The 24,338-nt window shown below is 42.8% G+C and overlaps 1 protein-coding gene across 4 annotated transcripts in view; it reads right to left on the bottom strand.

The window, feature by feature from the left end:
* Nucleotides 1-24,338, bottom strand: part of crebbpa (CREB binding protein a) — a 58,094-nt gene that overhangs the window by 5,095 nt on the left and 28,661 nt on the right. The window contains exons 3-27 of one of the 4 annotated variants that reach the window (XM_034120425.1): nt 20,991-21,240; nt 18,090-18,203; nt 14,944-15,195; nt 14,003-14,102; nt 13,677-13,814; nt 13,444-13,561; nt 13,144-13,315; nt 12,468-12,530; nt 11,905-12,026; nt 10,549-10,761; nt 9,965-10,270; nt 9,499-9,651; nt 9,044-9,224; nt 7,941-8,059; nt 7,599-7,838; nt 6,994-7,082; nt 6,058-6,138; nt 5,728-5,784; nt 5,055-5,132; nt 4,882-4,949; nt 4,283-4,433; nt 2,601-2,747; nt 2,397-2,510; nt 2,088-2,253; nt 1,674-1,841 (exon numbers count right to left, since the gene is read on the bottom strand). In XM_034120425.1, coding sequence (XP_033976316.1) covers nt 1,674-1,841; nt 2,088-2,253; nt 2,397-2,510; nt 2,601-2,747; nt 4,283-4,433; nt 4,882-4,949; nt 5,055-5,132; nt 5,728-5,784; nt 6,058-6,138; nt 6,994-7,082; nt 7,599-7,838; nt 7,941-8,059; nt 9,044-9,224; nt 9,499-9,651; nt 9,965-10,270; nt 10,549-10,761; nt 11,905-12,026; nt 12,468-12,530; nt 13,144-13,315; nt 13,444-13,561; nt 13,677-13,814; nt 14,003-14,102; nt 14,944-15,195; nt 18,090-18,203; nt 20,991-21,240 — 3,660 coding nt within the window. Of the gene's footprint in view, nt 1-1,673; nt 1,842-2,087; nt 2,254-2,396; nt 2,511-2,600; nt 2,748-4,282; nt 4,434-4,881; nt 4,950-5,054; nt 5,133-5,727; nt 5,785-6,057; nt 6,139-6,993; nt 7,083-7,598; nt 8,060-9,043; nt 9,225-9,498; nt 9,652-9,964; nt 10,271-10,548; nt 10,762-11,904; nt 12,027-12,467; nt 12,531-13,143; nt 13,316-13,443; nt 13,562-13,676; nt 13,815-14,002; nt 14,103-14,943; nt 15,196-18,089; nt 18,204-20,990; nt 21,241-24,338 lie in introns of all 4 variants that reach the window. The other 3 variants (XM_034120427.1, XM_034120429.1, XM_034120428.1) reach the window with 3 other exon arrangements.

The following is a 24,338-nucleotide window of genomic DNA, read 5'->3' as shown; positions in this document are numbered from 1 at the left end:
AAAGAGGCGACATGGGGTCTGCGGCTGAAAAGAAAAACCTGAAAGTTAGACATATGAGTTCAATCACTCAGTGAGGTGTTCTGTCAGTGAGAGTGGTGTTTAGTTTACAACAGCCTGTGACTGCCAATAATAGTTTAAATGTCTTCCTTACAATTGTAAGCCGTTATGAAATACCTGTTTGTGAAAGGTTATTTTCTGTATTGTTCCTATAGAAACCACTGCTTTCTGCTCACTGGTGAGTTAGCCTATGAATGAGTGTTAAGCACATCAGTCAGCAGTTGTATGGGCATTGCACTAGTTGTTATTTGCACATTGTTAATCCTGGGCAATGCATCCTTAAATTGTTTAACTGTGAGGTGTTATAAAATGGTACTGTACTCTGGAGACAGAGAACACTACTACACTTGTGAAAAGGCCAGTTTGTGAGAGGTCCAAGTGTTGTTTTTTTTAAGGTAAAAAAGAAACAGCATAATGGGACAGTACTAGTAGAGAGAACCAAATATGTGACCTGCTCTATCGAAATCAGTCGCATTGACCCGAAGACACATTTTGAGTTGTATACACTGTTGCAAAGAGGAGCTTCCTAGCTTTCTAATGATATCAGGATTGTTTTTGTACTCCAAATATTAAGCAAAATATGTCACATTATATAATGACTGTCACCGAGTCATCATTTTGAGAAAAAGGCCTTCAAAGTTTCCTCTTCTCTGGAATCCATCGATCTGATTGATTATTAGCAAATGATCAAAATACTATGGAGGGAAGATATTTCCGTTTGGATTACTGGTCTGGGGGAAGCTTGCGAGTGTGTGAGTGTGTATATACATGTGTTTGTGTAATTTTGTGTTTGTTTCCCGGGGAAACACCGGCTGTTGTTATGCCTGCAGTGACGTAAAGTTACTCCGTTCTCCGCTTGTAAATATGCCGTTACAAGCTTCATAGTTGTATTTATCATCTGAATTTGCCAAAAACAAGTTTAATATTCTGAAAGCCAAGACTTTGTTTAATTGAAATCAGATGAAAACAAACTGTAACGGACCCTGCCGTGTTATCTATGATTACTATACCTTACATTCATAATTTCAGCCGGAGGGAGGGGGAGCTGCGCTACGGAACAGCAGATTGCGAGCGAGAGGTGCCTGTCATCTTCCCTTTACAAGCTTCAAAAAAGTATTTATCGTGTGATTTTGGAAATAAAAGTTTCATATTCTGAAAGCCAAGACTTTGTTTATTTAAAATCAAACAAAACACCCGAACCCCGAAAAACTATTTGTTTTACACAAATTCACGTTTATTTTGAAATGAGCCGTTGCGACTTCCGACTGAGTGTGTCACATATGTGAAGCACTTCTTTGTTAATTTATGATTAGCTGCATGTAAGGAATAAAACAAAATCCTCTGTCGTACCATAAGTATCATTATTTTGCATTGTGTTGAATCGCATCGTATCGCCCCGAATCGCATTATGTTGAATCAAATCGTATCGAACTGTATCGCAACAGGGGTGAATCGTATCGTATTGCATCGCCTGGTGCTTCAAATGTATCGTTAATGTATCGTATCGTTGGCAACGTATCGAGATGCGCATCGCATCGGCCTCAGTGATGGAGATGCACATCCCTAGTACATTTGTATCTTTGTTCGGCATCAAACCATGACAACAATGACCGTACCTCTGGAGTTTCAGTGGTAGCAGTGTTCTCCTCCTTCTTCCGCTCCTCCTCCTCCTGCTCCAGCTCCTTGATGCTCTCCTCCAGCACGTTGGGCCAGAAGTCTCCTTCGAAGTACGGCAGCTCGTTGGCGGTGGTCAGGCGGTCCTCTGTCGCCTGTTTGCAGATGTCCTGGGGGGGGGGGAAGACAAAAAGACATGGAAGATTTGAGCGATTCAAAATGTATTCTACTAGTTTGCAGTCATCCAAAACGCTGAGCATTCACATGTTTGATGTGTATGTCTGATAATAACAATAGTAGCAAATGCGTTCAGACTACCAACTTTTCACACAGAAGTCTAGCAGGAAATTAGATCATGAAGCCAGTAATCCAAAAGGTAACATGACAACACTTCTCTTTCTTATCCTAATCCTTACCTTGTAATCATGCAGAATCCTCTCTGCAAAGGCCTTGTCCAGCATCTTCCTGTACCACTCCTGAAGCCTCTTGGGTTTGGGGATCTTCTGGTCCTGAGGATGGCAGTGGAAGATGTAGTCGTCTCCTTCACTGGGAGGACACGCCCAGATGTGGCCCTGGGCATACCTGCAGCCATAGACAGAGCAAAGAGACCATGTGTAAGTCAGGACATTTGATTCCTTGGAAATGTCATCACAACGTTCTCATTATTTCGCATGGTGTCTCTTTAAAGAGGTTGGGCAGAAAAGGAGCGTTAGAGCAAGGCTCACCCGAGTTTCTTGACATATTCCAGATAGCCGATGAGGATCTCGTGGTAAACTGCTGTTCGTAGAATCCGAGGTCTGAAGAAGTGAATACTGTCAAGGTATGATATGTAGACCCGTCTGCAGAGGTAGAGAGAGGGAACATGGTCAGTTTGACTCGAATGCCAGCTTTATTGCCACGTGTTACATACAGGAGTTGGCTGTACAGACCTAGTGTTGGGGAATGCGCACTCTGAGCCGTACTCCTGCACGTGCATGCCAAAGAAACACACGTCCACGCCGTCAATCTCCTCAAAGGCGAAAAGTGCTTTGGTTCTGTAGGGGAAGGTCTCTTGCATTTCACCTGTGTCCACAAACCTGTCGTAATGAAGAAAGATCAAATATTAAAAAAGTGTGAACAGCATAGTGGGATGGCTTGGGTCAATGCCAGCTAAACCATCACATGAGTCTGCACTGAACACGACCCTCAAAACACGAAGGTGAGGACTGTGCAAAGCTGGAGATTTTATATATGTATAATAATAAGAATTCATGGTATTTATTTTAGAGCTTTTCCAAGTGCTGAAAGCGCTTTACATTACATACAAGACTTGCAATACCTTTGATACAAATGTGGACAATACCCACAGGAGCAATTTAGGGTGAAGTGTCTTGTATAGCCAAAAATCCTCTTCAAAGTATTCGGTATCTCTAAAACATAAGCAATTTTTGTACGTTTATCATTTTAAAAACTTTCCCCCACTCTGACGTGTACATTGTTATTTTTTTTACAGTTTTGAATACATTTCACTTAAGTATGATCTATTAATGTAGCCTTAACGTTTCTTTCAAAAATGAATATGAATCATCTTGAATACATTGCATAATACAGGAAATACATTTCTTACAATTACACAAAAAATTATAAGTATTTAATTTAAGGCTTTTAGGAAAGAGTCATTCAGCAGCCCGAGGTTTGGCCTTGTGTGTTGCTGCTTTCAGCTCTTTAGCATAATGGGACGATTCAAGTCAAGTGGCCTTGAGTCAATAAAAAGCAGCCTTAATTCAGTCAACCTGAATACAACAGGTTCTTTGACCCCCCCCCCCACCTCCTGAAGGATGGGCGAGCAGCATAGACTTTGATCTTCAAACAGTGAACAACACTCGAAGGGTGTGCACTCCATCTCGTCAAACATGCAGGTTCCACAAATCCTCTGAGTGAATATAAACTCTTTATAGAGGCCATTACACTTTTTCACAACGGGGACAATAAAAAAAGAAGCTCAGGAGAACACAAGCTGCGCCAGTGCATCTACAAATCAGCGAGGGCGAGACACGTATGTGGTTGTCAAAAAAAATGATGGCCTTCCTCATCCTGATTGTAAGGTTGTTCATTGATCTGACCGATGATCCAGTAGTTTAAAGTGATACAAATGCAATCTTTGTGTATCTTCGTCTCGCTTCGTATCACTCCATTTACCAGATGACCCCACCCCCTCCCTGTTAAATACATCCTGTTAAGCAGGATCTAGTTTCCAGCATCATATTCTGTTTCATAAAATGCAAAAATATGGCGAAGATATGTAATGTCCGCCACATAAATCTTTACTCTTTTTTTGAATACCCAAATCTAATTAGATTATCACTAATTCATACTTTTGAGCGTACCGTTTTACTGGGTCTATTTGCATGAAACAAAGTCTGGCATAGAGTTTCAAGCCAGTGTTTTCGACAGAAGCAGCCGATGTTGGCCCAACTGCTGTTTTTATGCGGTGCCGGCTTGAACAGGTCACATGATCTGATCACGCCGGCGTGGTGGTCGACTCCTAAGGGTTCAGTAACAACCCTACATAACATACACCCTACATAACATACACCCAGTTCTCCTGTGTTCTTATCCGTGGTGCTCTCACCTGGTTTTCATGCCCTGTTTTACTTCCGTTATTTTGTCGGAGCTCGCCACCACCCGCACAAACACCTCTCCGGCCTCCGGGTGGTTCTGTCTCTTCAAGTATTTATTCACACGGTCCTCTATGTACATTCCCAACCGTGTGGACTGCAGCCCTATAGTGGTACAAACCAGGAATAAGGAAAACAATATTAACTTTCCAAAAGAATGGAGAAGCAGAGGTTACACAGCATGTCCTTAAAAAGCCTGCAGTAGCCTTCAATCTAAGAAAACAAGAGAAGCATTAGAACAGATTTATGGGGCATCATGGAATCTTGAAACTGTTAGCACCATATGACATAAAGGTCAGAATTGTTTTCCAGGTTTAAAAACACCAAACTAAAATACCAGTGAGGCCAACATCATAAAAAAGGCCCCCATTGCAGGAAAGCCACAGAGACATATGCTGCCCATGTGCAGGTGGTTTAAATTGTCTCGTGTCTTCAGTGCTTGTGAGACAAAGGCACAATAATCTGTTGACATTTTGAAGACTGCAGGGAGCACTGAAAGACTGATTCAAAGACCGTAAATACATCAAACTCAGATGAAGAGAAATGAACTAACGTTTTGCAGAGAACTTGTTGTCCTTCCGTGTTTTTGCACTCTTCTTTAAACAATTGTCACAGATGAATCTGGAAAGAAGTGAGAGAAATTAGACGTATTGTTACAATTAAGACTCAAAATATGCAACAAAACAATTTATGCAAAATTAAGTGAAGTAGGAATTGAAATCTCACCCAGATGGCCAAATGGTGTCGTAGTGTAAGACGCATATCTGGTGCATCTTCCGTCCACAATCTTTACATTCAACAAACCTAAAGAAAAGCAAACATACAGTCAGACATTTCCACATTCCAGAGCAGCTACACAGATCTCCACAGAAATCTTTGGGTTACTTCGACTTGTAAGGTGTCCATGAACAAGATTTTCAAAGCTACCTGACTGAGAGTGTTGGCCAAAAGGTTAAAGTATAGCATTGCACTCTCAAGCTACAGTTAGTCTACGTAGCTCTTCTATATGAGCTCTGATGGACATCATTTGTATACATGTTGATGTCCTAACTGCTGAGGCAGCAAGCAACAAATGCCAAAGTGCCTTACTGGGAGAACATTGTATTCAACAGTTGTAATACGAATGTTGCAGGAAATCATTACACATCAAAATACTAAGAGCCTGGATTCTCTGAAAGAAATACTCATCAGACACAGAGTGTTTTGACACTGCCCACTCGCCCTGACGCCTCACTGATACCAAAGGGATTTATCAGAAACATCCAGAGAGAAAATGTAAAGACTGTGCATTCATTGCAAAAGTGTAGAAATATGTTTTATTAGACTGAGCAAAGAAAGAACGTCACATAAGTGTCAGTATTAGTCCTTCTCAGAGAGGGTGTGGTTTGCGTCAACTCACGGTTCAGAGTCGAGAACATCGTTCTTCTTTCGTTCAAACTGGTCTTTTGATATTCTCCTGAAGTGTCGGGAATACAAGGGAAAAGATAGTTAGTAAGGAGAACTGTACAAACACAGAACCATATTTTAGTTTTGCTATCTTCCGTCCTAGGCTCTGGTTGTTTCTTATCACTGACCGAAGCCTGTGTGAGGGTCACGGTCTTAACTGTTCAGTGCTGCTTTCATCAAATATACGTAATAAGCCTCTAAAAAAACAGGCTGATTCACCAGACCACTGAAATCTTTTTATTTATTTTTTTATTGTGGGTTTATCAACCTCCAGTCTACTCACGTCTGTGGCTGTGCGGGATCGTCCCCTAGCGTCACACTCTCCCCCTGGATCTCATTGAAGCACTTCTCACAGAAATGATACCTGCAAAAACACACACACACACAACATTCAGCATATTCAACAATCAACGGTGCGTGTTCGGCTACTTGTGTGTCCAGTTTAATTGTGCACACAACAACACTTGTCTTTTGTGTTTTATAACAGAGCGCTGGGAACCCCTAAGCTCCCATTGAGAGTGTAAATGGGCCGCGCTGCAGGAGCCTCATGCTCTCCGTCAGGCTGCTTCTGTGCAAAGTGCCCAGTTAAAGTGTGAAAGGGGGGCTGCAGTTACCCAGTTTGTACAGCAGGGGGCGCAAGGGAGCGTTGTGCAAGCATTCATCTGCGAGTGCAAGGAAAAGGCACCGATGGGCAACGTTTTATGTATTTTTTCATCTTTTGTGCAAGAGAGGGAGCAGCAACACCGAACTCTCAGCCCCTCAGTAGATGCTGAGCAAAACACCATCAACACACTGCTGTGCTGCTCTGCGACTGACACTGTCGGGTCTTCAGAGTGCTTCCCTGTATGTTCACCACTGGAACCTGGCTTTTAACAAATGTTGTGAGCAAAACCATTTTGTGGACTCATGCCGTGCCAGGACCCAGAGGCAGAGTCATTACAGCCGAGCCTGTCAGGGTGACGGTCCTGCCGGATCCCAGCGGCCCCTCTGGAGCGGAGGAGCAGACCCCAGGCTGCAGGGTAACACACTTCAAACGGCTGCATTCATTGCCCTTTTAAACACTTAATAAAAAACTGTGTATGCAAATACATAACACGTGGGAGATGATTCAGTGAGATTACAATTCCTAATACATAGTTTAGTATACAGCCACCCAGAGCTACTAAGCTATACTTGGACACATACAAACATTTATGAAGACACACACAAAGAGCGGTACCTGTTCTGGTAACTGTAGTATGTTCCTCCAGTAGGGATGGTGCAGAGCTGCTTGCCATAGCAACAGAGGGTTTGAGGGGAGAACTCGTACTGCAGACAAAAGGAGGACAATAGTGGTTAAAAAAGATTCATTCATTCGGTAAATTCTTTGAATCAGGAGAAGAAAAGGCATTCAGTCAGAGGATTTGATTAAAAATGTAAGTTTGCCTCATCTTTAGTGCTGGGCGATGTGGACAAAGCTCTAAAATATGAAGGACTGAGGGTGAAAATAAAATGCACACTCATCCTCCAGAGTCTAATAGTTTTAGCGTATTTCATCAAACAAAGAGTAGAAAAGGAAGTCAACTTTTGATCCTTGCAGCCATGTCACTTGTTACTTAGACGCTTTTATCCAAAGCCACTTACATACATTCAATACTGTGGGCAATCCCACAGGAACAATTTGGGGTGAAGTGTCTTGCCCAAGGACACAGCAGAATGTTGACTGTAGCAGGATTCGAACCAGATCCGAAGATCAGCGCACCAACACACTGAGCCACAACCTCCGTTTTCTCAACATATAAAAACCCTTCCTGAATTTTCATTTTGAACACGCCGTTATCTCACCTTCCTCCCGCAGCAGTAGCCCAGGAGCTGCATGACGGGGTCGATCTCGGACTCGAACACCTCGGCCAGTTTGGAGCAGTACTTGTAGACGCGGGACGTCTTGCGGTTGTAGATCCAGGCGTTGTTGAACATGATCCAGACGTCATCAACGTATTGCCACGGCTCCTGGTATTGGCCCGTGTCGAGCTTTCGCTTTATCGTGGACAGATCTATAGGGTTCTTCACTATGTCAAAGTAGTCCTGGAGAGACGGGGACAAATACAAAGTGTAAGTGTTAACATCCAAGATCAGTTTTTGTTCGAAGTGAAAATATGACATGGCAAGTGCATGTGTGCTACGTACAGGGATTCCCAGGAGCATGGGGTCCACTGGCTGTCTGAAGGGCAGCGACTCGGGGTCCTGCCTGTAGAGAGACTCCAGAGTCGGCATCAGAGCCTGGCGCAACTCCTCGGGCTTAAAGACTGGAAAAGGAAAAGAGGAAAAGGCACCGTGTAAGTAAACTAACAAAGTTACAAAAAAAGCACAGTCCACTGTACAGGAGAAGTAAGAGGGATTAACCCCTACACCTTTCCTCAGCTTCACAAAGACAACAGACTCCCTGAACACTACATAGGACAGCGAGTGTAATGTAAACGCCAGCGACATTAAATCCTGGTCTAGTTGCATATTGTTGTCTGTATGACATCAGTTGTTTTTCCAAATGTTCTTAGAACTAAAAAAAAAAGACAAATCAATGGTTATGTAGCTTATGTTACATGAATACATTCTTTATTGTAAAGAATGTCAACTGAACAGTAGTAAGTACTCGTTTCCCATCTGTGCCAAAGATTGATTATTTCATCACTTCACACGCATTAGAGCTTAAACGGTCAATCAACCAAAACTATTTTTGAAACTATTTTGATGCATTGATCAATTGCTGATTCATTGAGATTTTTTAAGTAGAAATAGAGAAGCAATTCAAATATACTCTGATTTCAGTCTCTCAAATAAAAGGATTGCCTGCTTATCCCTCGTCATACATCATATGTGACCGGAAAAATGTTTTGGTCAAACTAAATATTTGAAGATGTCATGTTTGGATGTTATTATTATTTTTCACAAATAAAGGAAATGAAAATAATTTGTAGTTGCAGCTCTTTGTCCCTGCCTGCACATCAAATGGAACGTAATCATTAGATTAGGTGGCCTCCATTATTTGTTGGGTATATAATACCAGCACGTGCACGTTCATTATTTGTGTACAATTCTGGCAAGATCAAGAAGGATCACAAGAGTCTGGATATTGTTCAGAGGTAGTGCAAGACTTGTCGTCACAATAAGTTAGATATCAATTATAATAAGTGTGTCTCAGTCGGCACAGAGTGGGATTATTGAAGTTTCTGACAGTGACGGAAACCCTCTCCTCTGGGTGAGTGGACCAGTCTTCACAGATTTTGACTCACTTTTCCTCCGCGACTGAGTGGGGGATGAGGAGGTTGAGCCGTTGGCTCCGCCCTCTTCTTCTTCTTTGGGTTCTGTCTTCATTTCCGGCTTTTTCTCCTCCACCTCCATTCGCTCCGGCTTTACATCTGGCTCCTCTTTCTTCATCACCACCACCACCGTTGAAGCAGAGTCTTCCTCAGTCTACACAAATCAAGGAAAATGACTCAGTCAAGTCTACATTCTCATTATTTTGATATCCTAGAGTTCATTAAGGATGAAAGTGTGTAACTAAAGGTTTAACACACAAAGACTGACTAATGTTATCCTCAAATGATGTCCACAGGTAAAGAATATAATGTGTTGTACAATGTCATTTCAAATGTACTGATTTGTTAGATTCTTTAAACAATTTGATATAGAAGAAATATGTTCAGCAGTAAAACACTACGTTTTTCAAAACATCGATTGAACCCACCTCCATCTTGGGCTCAGTTTTGCCGCCTGCGGCCTCAAACCCTTTTTGCTCCCGGTGTGCTTCTGCTTTGACCTCCTGTGCAGGCAGGTCGGCGCTGACGGTCGAGGCCGGTGTCGGCACCCGGTTATCCAGACTGGCCCCTGGTTGAGAGAGCTGAAACACAGGGGGGGGGGGGAACAGAGGGACACACAGAGAAACAAGATATGAGGTATTGGCATCAGCTCATTAGCTTTCTTTTGCGTGCAGGTGATGAAACACACATGGAAACCTCTATATTCATTTCATTGCTCCCCTAAAGTTAAGGATGAACATTCCCATTGTGATGGATGCTACAAACAGTGGTGAGGATGCAGTTGTCAGACAGAGAGGTGGATGTGGATGGGGGGGGGGGGGGATGGGGTACATGGCCGGCAGAGGGATGGGAGTTTGTTCAGAGTGGAGGGCATGCTGAGGGTCTCAGGCTCACCGGCGTGGAAGGGGGCTGAGGCTGGGGCGGAGGCTGCGTCTGCGCTGCAGGGAGCTCCACCGGGGGTGGGGGCTGGGTGGGGCGGGGCGGGGTGGCACCCGGGGCTGGGGCGGGGCCAGGGAGGTTGGGGGTGGAGCTGCGGCTGGAGGGCTGGGGGTGTGGCAGGTTAGTGGCCCCCCCAGCCGTGGAGACGGAGGAGGCGGCAGGAGGAGGCGTGGTGTGCAAGGGGGTTTGGGAGGAGGCTAGCTGAGGGCCCATCGAGGGGCCAAGTGCATTCATGGGGAGGTTAGCGCCCTGCTGCTGCTGCTGGAGAGAAGGACACACAAAGGGCAGGCGACACACACGCACACACACACACCAGATTAGAAGACAGACACACAGGCGTAAGGTCAACCAGACACACAATTTGAGGTTTAGAGAGCATCTTGTGATCGGTATGAGAACAATTTCAGAGCAATTAGTGCGTCAAATGGTTGGTGAGAGTAGTTTGATTTTAAGTTCCAGCCGCTGTTTGGAATGAGCATACCTTTAAAAGAAGGATAGCATTACCTAAAGCAGCCAACTAGTGAGTTCTAACGTCTCACCTGGGTGACGGCAGCCTGTGCAGGTGGCTGGCCCATGCCGGGCCCCACGGTGACATTCAAGGCCCCCGTTGCAGCGACTGCAGTTGATCCTGGAGGGAACTGGGTCTGAGCCAGGAACTGTCCCTGGCTAGCCGTCTGGCCGACCATGTTAGCACCGCCGTGTGCCGCTATCATGCCCTGAGCCTGGGGCATCCTGGAGGGGGACATGCCCATCTACAAGGCAGGGAGGAAGATGATGATTACTTTGAGCTGAGTGACGGGAGTTTCCACTGACATAACCAGAAGCAAGAGCCAAAGATCAATCACATTACTGGCATCCTAGCTCCATTATAATGCGGTGATGGTTTACAATGAATGTCTCCCATCTCAAATAAAAGGCTGTACAAGTGTGAAGTGGTTTGTGGATTAAAGACTACAGTAGTGTTTTTTCCGAGTGTCAATTGTCTATATATATATATATCAATCTATATCTATAGCTTAACAGTTATGAATGAAATAGATTCTTGTTTTTGTTATAAAATAAGAAAATGTTGGTGCTTTTGTTACAAAAATCCAAAGTGATGACACAATTCAAAATATTTACAAAATAAATTAATAGAGATAAAAAAAAATTCAGATATTAAAATCTGAATTAGAATCAAGTTTATTGCCAGGTACGTTTACACATATAAGGAATTTGCTTAAGTGTCTGGTGGTGTGACCATAAACAATCTAAGAAATATAAGTTGCAATAGTAGGTAAAAGAGAAATATATAAGGATAATAAAAACAAGTATTTTTAAGAAACAATTTAGCATTAAAAAACTCCTATGACCGAGCCATTTTCAGAAATGTAAAAGATTGATTTATGACAATTTAATTTAACTAATTAATTTAACGCTTTCTCAGACTTTTTAGGCATCTGAAGTGTCTATACTAGTGCCCCACCGATACATCAGCAAAGCTCATAGGACTCATTATTCAAGTATTTAAACCTGTTCACACTTAATTGTGTTGTAGCCAACAGGTAACAGGCAAAAATTGGCCATGACGCACATCTTGTATTTACTGACGTCCTTTTCTTTAACAACGGGCACATTGTTCGGTATTAAAGTTCAATGCCTCCGTCCCACACCTGGGTTAGTGAAAGACTGCAGAACAAAAAGCACTCTGCCCTTTTCTTAACAACCTGTTGCAGTGACTCGTCCATCTTAAAATTCAACATCTCATGACCTGACCAGTGGACTACATTTTTAATTAGCCTGGTACTTTGTGCAGACAGAGTGTGCATTTACTAGCAACTGGGTGTATGCTTGTGTGTGTGTGTGTGTGTGTGTGTGTGTGTGCTGTGATTTGTGTGCACCCCTGCCCTCCTCACCGCTGGGACGGAGCTCATGTTCATCTGCTGTGGGTGGTTCATGGGTGAGGCGGCTCGGGCTCCCATTGGTGTCTGGGATATCTGGGCGTTGGGCAGAGCCAGGTGGTTGAACTGGTTGATTCCTGTACAGAGGACCATCACGTTCAGTACACACAACTCAATTGCACAAAAATAGCCAACACAACTTCACAGAGCTAAAGAAGCACTACCCAATCAAATATGGTGGTGAAAGTTTACATTTGTATTTTTCTTCCAGTCTATGCAAAAACTCTCAGACCTTTACACATGTCCATTTTCAGGCAGCTCCACAGTTAGACCTGTGTGGTTAAGTGGAAGTACTTGAATATTGAGATTGCATCTTATAGTTCTGCAAAGAAATGGTCTCTTCCCTTAGTTCGCTTGCCTTTCATGGCTTCTACAGTGAATGTGTTCAGCCTTACTGACACGTTCTTCATACAGACTTCTAGATAATGTGGCTTTGGAATTGTCCCTTTATTAAGAGTCTTTTCAGTTTTCCATTACATCTTTGTATTGGAATGAGAAATATGCAACATGTAGCGTACCTTGTGAAACCTGCATGCGATTCATGATTTGATTCGGCATGTTGGGCAGAGCAACAGGCCCATCTATGAAGCAAAGAGAAAAACACCATTGAACGGAAAGACAAATTGAAGAACGACACGATCACGCAACCTCTCCACTGCATGGTTTTCAATTAAAGGGTTGTTGTTTTTAGCTATGTGGATACACATCCTTCTCACAATGATTTGCAACATCACAGCAGCCTAATACAACAAACAAACAAACAAACAAACCACTAAAGGCATCTCAACCACAATAGAAAGGATATAGCAAGATCTTTCCATGTTGAGAAATGCCTCAAAGTATTTATCTGTTCCAACATGAGCAAACACTAGGGGGGTAATGTGAACTTGCAGTTGAAACGGATACATCTGCACACCAACAGCTCATGTTAAAATAATTTTCAGCCAAGCATAATGATCATTCAAAAAGGAGCTATTTGGTGTGCAGGTTTATCCAATTAGACGTTGCTAGATATTTATCTTATTCCTATTACCCAACCAAGACGAAACGATGTGAAATTGCATAAATATCACACAAAAATAAGAAATAATACAATACAAACACTTGTTTTGGTCCAAAAAATGATGCAAGAAACTTGAAATGCATTTGAGGTTTTACCTCACAACTCTTCAGGTCTTGTACCGCTGTACTCACTCTGTGGCCTTGGGCTGAAGGCATTGGGCTGGGGGAGGCCGGGCTGCTGGTTCCCCTGGGCGGCCAGAGGAGCCTGGTTGATGATCTGCTTCTGTAGCCTGGAGCGCCGCTTCTCCTCCAGCTCCTTTTGGATTTTATAGATTTTCTCAGCCAGGAAGTGATAGTATTCATCCTGAGGGGAGACAAAGGGGGTGAGTAGAAGGCGATATTCAAGTTGACAAATACATTCTGAGGCTTTGTGTGTGGCCTTGAAAGGGAGAGGAATTATTTCCAAGTTGAGGCCCGTTTCAGAAAACCTACCCGGCTGTTAGCGGACTCGTACATGTCCCCCTCCACCTTCCTGGCGTAAGCCACCAGGTTCTCCATTCGTCTGTCCTTCAAAGCTGCCGGGTCAGGGGTGGGGAATATGGCTTGTACTCTGCAGGAGAAGAATTGCAGCAATGAACATCTCAAATTCTACCTCTGTACTTCAAAACCTTCAAAATGTCATGGTCGGAGTCAGTTCCAGTCGTCCAGCAGGGGTATACACTTACAGTTTGTGCACGAGGTGATTTCTCAGGTCCTGAGTGACGTGCTCGTGCCAGGATTTCCTGGTGCCTGTGGCAGAGATGGGTGCTGCTGTGGGAAGGTTACCCAGCGAGCCCACAGAGGACCCGTCTGACAGCAGCTGACTGGAGGTGGAACAGGAGGACGGGTAGAAGTTACATATTTAAATGGTGTCATTTTTTTACATGGGACTGCACTCTAGAATTCATCAGATCTATTAGACATGTACATTTTAAGTAGCTACTTGAATTTCCTGCAATAAAAAGAAAGTTTAGGGTGAATGAATGAAATGCCATTGTTTGCTGGGACTGACTTGTTAGTGTTGAGTGTGTTGGGGAGGGCGTCTGTGTGCAGGTTCGTCTGATCTGAAGTGGTCACGCCCAGAGTCCCGCCTCCAAGAGCCATCTGGTTACCTGTAACACAGAGCGCTGTGAGCAAACAGCACTGCCTTCATTTCAAAATCGTGCTCTGCGAATAAAATATGGCTGCCGTGACCACAACTGCAGAGCACACTCTCAACACAGACATAATAAAAGGGCCAGCAAAGGTTATCTTTGCTTTATATTACATTCATTTTTATATCCATTTTAGAGCCTAGCAGTTGGGTGTGCAACAAGTAAATCAATACACACATGCCTACATTTAAGAGAGCACAACTTTTTTAAGGTTTTTAAGGTTTTCTACAAGCGCTCATATATACTAGTACTAATATTGTGTTTTTGCGGCCAACCTGGAAGTCAGCATTACAAGGGCTCTCGACAAAAATAAATTGGATTTTATTTGATTGTCTTTTAGATTATAGCAGAAGATATGATCTGTGGCAAACGCACATTTATGATACTTGCACGTTTCATGGAGCAGATTCATCTCCACATATTTATACACCTTTATAACAGTTGAAGCATACATGTCATGACTAAAAGTAAATAGCTAGTGCTATAAACAAACTGCATCACGGTTGCATTTCTTCACTTCACTGTCACTAAGCTAAAGGTGGACAGGTGTTGGCAGTCTTATTTAGTAACTTGTTAGCAGCTGCCTTTTCGTAAAGACAAGTAAAAGCTTCAGACATTTATGAGTGGGGTAATAACTTGAACAAAACGTAAAAAAATGGTTAAGCTCATGTTAATCCAAGACCTTATTCTAGGCATCTAACCAAAACTAATTAAAAAAACCATTACATTTCACACGAAGGAACCCAGAAGTGCTAAATATCACTACATGACTATAAAACATCGAAATCTTTGGCTTTACCAAGTGCATTGATGGGTCTCATCTGCGGGAGCTGCTGTTGCTGTGTGTTGGGTGCGCCTCCAGTCTGGCCCACGGCCCCCCGGGCCTGCCCAGTGGTCTGGCTGCTGTAGGGCAGCCCAAGTGCCTCGTACGCTCTCTGCATGGAGCTGGGGTCTATGGGGGTTGAGGTATTGATGGTGGGAGAACTGGGCTGGCCCACACCAACGGAGGACATGGCGTTCTGGAGGCTCGCATTGGGGGAGCCTAGCATGGCTGTGGAGAGAGACAGCGCCGTCAGTCTTAACACTCAAATACAATCAATCTGACTATACTGCCAGCTGGTAGCAGGGATGCAAACTCATCAGGTATGAAAAAGGTGACAAGGATCAGAGGCCCGAGCCCCCCGACCCCACGGAATATCGGCTTTAAAATGAGGAATAACAGGATTTTAGCAGTCAGAACAACTAAAGCAGTTAATAATAACAGAAACGCCAAAGAGTCACATCTAATAGAAATATATAAAAGCATGTATTTTAATTTTGGCAGCACTGTTGAGCATTTTGAAAATGTATTTTCATGCCTCTGTGCAAGGCTTAGTCTTTCTATCTTTATAGCCAGTGGTGTAAAGTAACTAAGTTCATAAACTCAAGTACTATACTTGGGTACAATTTTGAGATACTTGTACTTTATTTAAGTATTTCAATGTTTTGCTACTTTGTTCTTCTTCTCCACTACAGTTCAGAGGTACATGGTGTACTTTTACTCCACTACATGTATTTAATACCTTTAGTTACTTTACAGATGTGGATGAATGATGTGAAATATAATCAAGTGTTAAATCAGACTTTAGTTCCACCTGGAGTAAATTCACAAGCTACCCTGCAGTATACAAAGTCATTCAAACTAGCTGCACCTTTACCAGCTTTGAGAACACTTTCATGATCAATCATTATAAAACATATCATATATATTATTCTGAAATGGACCAATCTGCACAATGACTACTTTTACTGTTGCTACTTTAACTATATTTTGATGATAATACTTTTCTACTTTTACTTGAGGAACATTTTGATTGCAGGATTGTTCCTACACTCTGGTACTTCTACTTTTACTCAAGTACAAGACCTGAGTGCTTCTACTTTTACTCAAGTACAAGATCTGAGTACTTCTACTTTTACTCAAGTACAAGATCTGAGTGCTTCTACTTTTACTCAAGTACAAGATCTGAGTACTTCTACTTTTACTCAAGTACAAGATCTGAGTACTTCTACTTTTACTTGAGGAACATTTTGATTGCAGGATTGTTCCTACACTCTGGTACTTCTACTTTTACTCAAGTACAAGATCTGAGTACTTCTACTTTTACTCAAGTACAAGACCTGAGTACTTCTACTTTTAATCAAGTACAAGATCGGAGTACTTCTACTTTTACTAAAGTACAAGATCTATACTTAGAAAACTATTAGAAAACGAAGGCTAAAGCTAACGTTAGCAGATAGTGACAATGTATGCTAGTTAGCTAGCTCAACGATTCCTTAAATAATATTGCGACAGAAAAACTTTTCAGTGCACATCACGCTCTGCCGCTCCGACAGGGAGCTCTGCTCTGAACACCTGAACGGCCCGTTCTAACAGCTGTTCACCAGCGGTCCAGTCTGTGCCACAGTGACTCCGGACCGCACAGTTAATATTAACGAACGCACCCGTAGGTAATGTAGCTGCTGAAGCTAGACCCTCATCCCGGAGCAGCAGAGCCTTATTATACATCCATGAGCAGAGCCGACAGGCAGGAAGACTCGAGCACACAGCTCGCGCTTCATTATAATATATAAAAAAAGAACACCATGCGTGTCATGATGGCACATAACAGCTCGCGGCCGCAGACCCCCCCCCCCATACCCCAAAAATATTTTTATTGCAGATCTACATGAATCACACAAACGACCTATTTTGGATTCAAAACGGCAAATTTTGCCGAAAGGTGACAAGTTTGCATCCCTGTGGTAGACATTTTCACCATCTCTACTGCTGCAAGCAAGGGTAGGCACACAAATGCTAAATGTTGATACTGTGTGCCAAGCCCAGTGAATGTAAAAAGTATCCTCTTTGGTGAAAAACTGCAAAAGTAGTAGTAGAAAACACACATGCTTACACACTTTGACCTCTGGCAAGATGAAGTCACAAGGCAACATGATACAGTGTGAACATAATGCAAGGCTAAACGCTTTGAAAAGCAGTGAACTGAATAAATGCATAAATCCCTCCAGGGGACAAAGCATTAGCATATTTTTCTGAGTTCAGGCTTTGGGCGAGCTAAAAAAGCTCTTAGTTTGTGCAAAGACCAAAATCGGAGGAGGCAGAACAAAGAAACTCTGCGCTGTGCTTGTGTTGGCAGGAGAGACACAAGCTTCGACGTCATGTTCTTTAACATGCAAACCAAACGGGGACAGACCAACGCTGGAATGCTTTAAGTGATGAAAGATGCCGAGCAGAGGGGTGAAGTAAAGAAAAGAAAAGAATGGAGGGGGGGAAAAAGGGGAGAGTTGAAAAAAAAATGGAGTAAAAGTTACAAATGCAAGTCATGAAGAAGAATGAAAAAGATTGGGTTGGGTATTCAAGAACAGAGTGTGAAACCGGAGAGTGGAAAACAAAACAGAAAGAAAACAGTTTAAGTGCGAGGCTCTGTTCCGGAGGGGAGTAGCAGTAAACAGCCCGACAGCCAATGGCTCAGCGGGACACCTCCAGCACACGCTCTCCGTTTCCTCCCTCTCTCCCTCCATCACACGCCTATCCCTCTTGTGTGTCAGATTACAAGCCCAGCAGGACCACACTCTTACTCACATTGTGGAGGGGCACGAACCTAGAAATAAATTGCCTGAATGGTCAAATACTCAAACATTCTGCACACAAGCCTCTGCGGCTGGTTTCAGGAAAGCCACAGGAAGGTATTATTCTTGCTGATGTCACTATAGACTACAAGAGCTTAATCTCCCTTAATGTCTGAGATAAAGACTGGGGCCTTTGTGAGACCAACGCAGAGATGCGCTGCTTATTCAGCACAGTCAATGGAAGTAAATCAGCCTTGTGTTTGGTGTCTGCGGGGATGTCTGGCCACTTGACAACGGCTGAGCGACAGCGTGCCGGAGCCTGTTACTCGTACTCACTTTGCTGGGTGCGCTTGTCGCTGGCGTTCTTCAGCGGCAGGCAGACAGGACAGTCGTGTCTCGTGCAGTTTTTCCAGTGCGAGATGATCTGTCTGGACGACGCACAGTGTGCCACTGCAGAGAGAAGGGAGATGGAAAGAAGGACACCAGGAAATCAACGTTAGAGCTGTGCAAATCACTGGAAATTCACATCATGTTTAATGAAACCAAAACCATTTTTACATTCAGCTTGTTCTAAATGTAATGCCCACATGACCAACATGGCATTTCCAGCAGCAGTCTCCCTCACAGTTGAGTTCTATTCTCTATCTCAGACTGGAATTAAGGTTAATTATATTGTGTAACTTTAAACGACTTTCTCTGTTTTGAAATAACAAGCGGAAAGGACATATCACACACACACCTCACATTTAGAAGAAGGATTTCCTGTACACACATTATTAACAACATTGAGCAAAGTGGTCCTTGACAGAACGAAGAAAAAACTATGAGGACTTAATATAAATGTTAAGGAGGAGAGACAAAGGGATGACCCGATGTGGTCGGTATGGGCGACTTTCAGGGTATTTTGTAACTGTTCGGTCCGCTATATTGAGCCTTCTCTGAGTGTGATCATTTAAGAAGCTTTTCATTCACAGCAATGCATTGAGTGCTGTAGTAGTCAACTTTCCAACCATCTGCTGTCTGTCCTTCTGCAATCTCCTGTAATGTGAACCATCAAAAAAAAAGGTAATTTGCTATCCGCGCAAAAGATGTCCAAAAAATTAAAATAAAAACTCACCAAAAAAAACAAACAACGGAGGACCTTTTCAAAAGAAGAGAGAAATAAACCTTGAGACGGCAACAAAGCCAAATAAATTATAGAGGGTTTATTATTTTATAAATTAAATCTAATTAAAAAACATTACAAAACCACTAATATACAGGACAAGTATGTATTAATGCAATGCAGAGCTTTTCAATTGTCAAGCATATACAGTGGATTGATTGCAATAACTTGAATGTACTTTAGTGTTCACTGTGCAGCTGTAATATCCAATAAAATAGAAGTATGGAGTAGGACTCTGAAGCGGCAGACACTCAATATTATAGTTTGGGGGGGGGGGGGGGGAACTTGATTTGGACATCCCTAGAGAGAAACTACAGAAATAAAATGTGTCTGCTCAAACTGAAATGGTTCAGCTCACTGCACTAATTTCCACTCTTGGAAGGCTGTTGCTTTGGCCCAGAGGAAAAATAAACTATACCGTATTTCCTGATGCATGACTGAACAAACGGAGGCGCTTCATTTCATCTGTGGTCATGCTAATGAGCTAATGTTCCAGCTAGCAGCTAATCTGACAAGAAATCACCAGCTGGATGAAAGGAGCCTCTGCTATCCGATTGGCACTTCTAAATATTACACCATATACAATCATTATCTGGCTTCAAGCTCCAAAGCCCGAGCACAAATAAACACAATTAGATTTCATTATCTTTGTGAGAACGCCAATACTACTGGCAAAGACTGGAACATTGCAGGTCTATAATGTAGCTTTTTGTAGATTTAATGTGAACTGATGAACAAAGAAAAAGAGCTAGGATTGAGGTCCAAAGCCAGTGCACGCATTAGTCATAGCGCAGACTCCGAGTTCCCTTAGGTAAAATTGAACTCACATCAGATAAATGTCAAATCTGAGATGTGCGGATAGGGAAAGAAATCTTTCGCCACAAAATGTCAGAGGTACAGAGACGCAGAAACCCTGAGCGAGAGGAAATGAGCTGGCATGCAGAGACATAGACCCCTTCACACTTAAAACACTTTGGCCTCTGAGGGTGGTTGGCTTGAAATGTAACTTAAGCATTCAAGTCCAAGGCCAGAGCAAAAGACATGAAATCTAAATGAAAGTCGCTTGAGGGGAATTTTGCACAGGAAGGACAGCAGACAGAAACACGCCATAGAGAAAATCCAGGGGAAGACATTAGTGGCACAAGAGAAAGTCGACAAGTGGGCAAGCACTATGGAAATCTTATGTGCTCAGTCTATGTTCTGACAAAACAAGGATTTAGGAGAAATGTGTCTGGGCATGGAAAGGCACACCTGACAGACTACCTTTTAAGAAAAACTAACAAAGTAAAGGAATCGCATTATTAAAATATGATCAAATTCATTTAAGAGAATATTTGGTAATCCTCATTTTACTAAGATAATAAAAAGGATAAAAAACATTCATACAGTATCTAATAGCTATTTTAAGAGTGTGACATGAAAGAACATATTTCTTATTTGCAGCAGGTAAATCATTAATGCACATTTGTGAGAAGAGCTGTTCTTGGTCACATAATCTAGAAAAACGAATGGGATTATTTATGCAGCTTTAAAAAACAAATCTAAAACTGTCAATGTTTTGGAAGGTAAAGATGCATTAGCTGTTAACCCTCGGGGTCTCTCCTACTTTAGATCTTATAATATTCAGTGTTTTAAACTTGTTATCAACATTTAATCTAAACAGCCCGCGCTTAACAGCCACACAAACTGTTGGTTCCACTAGGGGAATCTAGTTATCTGATCTGTGTTGATGCCTTTTTCAAATATGTTTCCCCTTAATGACTTTCAGGTCTGCTTGTTCAACATGATGCTTTAAGTTTCATTTTCAACGGTTGTTTTCCAAATGTGGAAGATGTAAAGCATATCCAGACCTTGACTTGAGGTTATATAAATGTTGGGATCGGATCATAAACAAATACATCATAAACAAAGCTGGGGATTTTACAAGATCAAGATAGGAAATGGTTTATGAACCAAAAGTATGCGTTTACTTTGCCAAGACCTACTTTATTAAGGCTTTAATGTGGTGTTGATTTCCACAAACGTTTTAACCCCAGGATGTGATCAATCTGCTTTAAAATGCATTCACTCACCCTGGCAGGACTTCCCGGCCTGGCAGTGGGTCATGTGGTTGAGGACGTTCTTCATGGTGCGGCAGTGCGGCAGGGCGCAGGCCCTCACCTCCCCATTGGCCTGCTCCCGTCGCTGGCACTTGTGAGCGTGCAGCAGCAGGACCAGCTGCTGCTGGATCAGCTTGCGCTTCTCTGGGTCGGCTGTGGGGCCCACCGATGAGACCGCCCCGCCGCCGGCCAGTGGGAGCAACGCCGCCTGCTGCTGCGGCTGCTGCATGGTGAACAAAGAAAACAACAAGTGTCAAAGTTGTGATGGGTGAAAATAACTCTCCCTGTCGGAGCTGTCAATACCACACGTGTAGAGGCACATTCTTGTCTTCAAAGCAAGTCTGATCTTTATTGTGCATTGTTATGGACACATGCAGTCCCTCTCCCAGTAGGTCTCCACCGCATCACTGCAGTTTAGCTACCTTGTGTCAGCAAAGCAACATTTCTGTCAGTATATTGCACCACGTTGTGTGTGTGCTTTTTCGAAATACGCTTTTTCGTCTACAGGTGTGTGTCGCTGTTTGTGTCTGATTGACAGCAGCCGGCAGGATGCGAGAACTCCGGTGCGAAATGAAGTAAACAAACTTGTCAGTGGTCGATCATTCAACAAGCCAGGGTGCAGAACACGATGCATGTTCATGTTTACAAGTTAGATAAGAAGGAGACTTTCTGATGTACTTTATGTAATAAAAGCTAATGCAGTTGTTGCTCAGAGTCTACAGTTCTTTTGTTGTGTAGCATGCCGTGTGCCTCAGTGAGCCCGATTCCTTTAGCTTTGAAATTCGATTGACAGTATCGAAATAAGGACTACATCTACGAAGACGGTATCCTGGGTGGTATTCTGTCCGAGAAATTAAAAACTTGGAGACATCAAGAAACCAAATTCATATCTAAAGATTTAAATGACAGAACACAGAAGGAGTCATTGATAGAGCAGGTACCTTTGCGGTAGCAGACCAAAAAGAAACAGGTTTTTTAAGTTGTTGAATTGTCCAACCTTTCAAAAATAATCTGAGAGCAAATTGGCGACCCAATTATAGTCTTTAAACTAGCAATTATCATGAATACATTTACACCATCAAAGATGATTTAAATCATTCAACAACTTCTGTTGTCACTGAAGCAAAATCATAACCCAGGAATTTCAAATTCAACTGTTATTAATAAACGTTGTGTATTGGACATTGTTTTTTTTTTAACGACAGGTGCAATAACAATATTTTAACAGAGTACTGCTATCCCTTCCATCTTTGCTACACTACTGCTAATGTGCAAATTAGGGCTGCACTATATTGGGAAAAACATTGCAGTTTTACTTTTCCATCAATTTGCCATATGAAAAAATATTCACCCACAATTTGGTTGGCTACTTTTTAAGTTTGAAGTCCAGCACCACCTTATTAGCAATATCTACTTTATAGCAGATATAACAAATACAAATATGATGTGCAGAGAACAGTTTTAATAACCCAGCGGCTCAGGTGGAAACCTTCAGCCATAGATATATTTTCTTGTAAAATGTCTGATGTAAATCAGGAACAGTTTTGTCATCGCAGTGGCATCCCTACTCTGGGGTTATCATTCATCAAATTTGTCACAACAGCACACACTTGCCAACAACGGTTCTGCCTTCATTTGAATGCCAATTTGTCAGTACAAGCCCCCCTCTGCCGATGCAAGCGCAGTCAGAGCTGTGCCAGGGTAACGGTGCTTGGTTTGGTCTAACCAGTCCGTGTTCTGGCACAGTGACGGCTCAGCGTGAAGGCAGCTTTTGGCAGAAGGGATTTCTACAGCCCTCCACTACCAAAACATTTCCAACCTTTTTATTCTCATTCTTCATCGCCTACCCTCTCTTGTCAAGTTAGTTGATAGCCACCAGTGGGTGGGTTAATAAAATCATTTGGGATGCTCCGATCGATCGGCCGCCAATCGATATCGACCGATACTCACTCTCTGCCGATCGATCGGTGCTCTCTAAAAATGGCGATCGCGAGAGCCGATCGCATGACGTAAAAACACTTTTCTCTGTGCGCGGCAAAACAAGCTCGCCAAAATGGCTTCACCAGTCTGGCAGTATTTTAAGGTGTCATGACAATAAAATAGCGGTATGCAACGTGTGTGAAGCAGAAATCCTGCAGCTCCACCCGCTGTGACGGACCGGTGAGCGGAACGAAACACACACTAAGAGTTAGTTATTTATGTTCTTCTGGTTGCTGTGGAATCTGAGAGGGGGATTTGCTTGATTTGACCTGTTATTTCCTCTTTTTGTTTGCCTTCAAACATGGTCTCCATCACTTCAGTCATGCATTATTTTATACTTCAGTTATTATCCAGTGGAATGTCCTTACTTACTGGCCTAGTTAAATCAAAGTGGTTACTTTTTTTTGGCTGGGCAGTGTAGTTTTACACACCGTCTTATTTGACTTTCTCAGGTCTTAAAACTGTTTTTTGGGGGCAGACCCCCACAAAGACAAAAATATATTTACACACGTAAGGTCATCGTCTTAACAGTGTTGTATGCTCATCCGTGAGCAGAGCATCAAGTTGACATGTCTATTACAGCTGAATGCGGCGATTACCATGTTGTTCAGCAAAACGCCTCACAAACTTATTAAGATCAACAGCTTTAGTGCGTTTTGATTCAATGCTGAGTACAGCCAAACTTGAAAGTCTCTTCTCTGTCATTGTAGACCGCAAATACCTCATTCCCTCAGTACTTGGGTCCGAATGCTTCTCGTTTTTTTGCACCGTCCCGTTCAAATGAAATCGCCGCCAATCATATTTCCGGGGGAGGGGTTACAAGACGTGCGTCTTGTGCTGCATTCACTTGCATTCACGGACATTAGAGACTTTCTCTCATAAATGTATGATGAGCCACAACTTTTCTTTCAAAACAAAGCTGCCAACTGGGGTGGCGGGTGGCAAGGCCTATTTTTAGGGTGGCAGTTGCCACCCCATGCCACCCCGGTAGGTGAAACTAGGCTACTAGCTACAGTACACCAGACACCACAGGGAGGCCTATATAACTCAAACCTGCCACTTCCGATACTATTATACATTAAGTGCTCCTTTTAAAAGGTCATGAAAATGTACTTTTTAAACTCTATGCACCACTGACGCAGAATATGAAAATAATCAAATTACAGTGGATTTACTTTTATACCCCAGTCAACTTGTTGTGGCCTGTGCTACAAAACGTTCAGCCTCTAGCACCAGTACTATCTGCAAATAAAAGTTAAAATAAAGCCCTGTTAAGAGAATATACTATCATTGGATTGTCTGATTATGTTATCTATTTTAATCAGGGCTCGACATTATAAA

Source organism: Trematomus bernacchii, unplaced genomic scaffold (assembly GCF_902827165.1).
Source record: "Trematomus bernacchii unplaced genomic scaffold, fTreBer1.1, whole genome shotgun sequence".
Classification (NCBI taxonomy): domain Eukaryota; kingdom Metazoa; phylum Chordata; class Actinopteri; order Perciformes; family Nototheniidae; genus Trematomus; species Trematomus bernacchii.
This window is presented reverse-complemented; position numbering and strand designations above follow the sequence as displayed.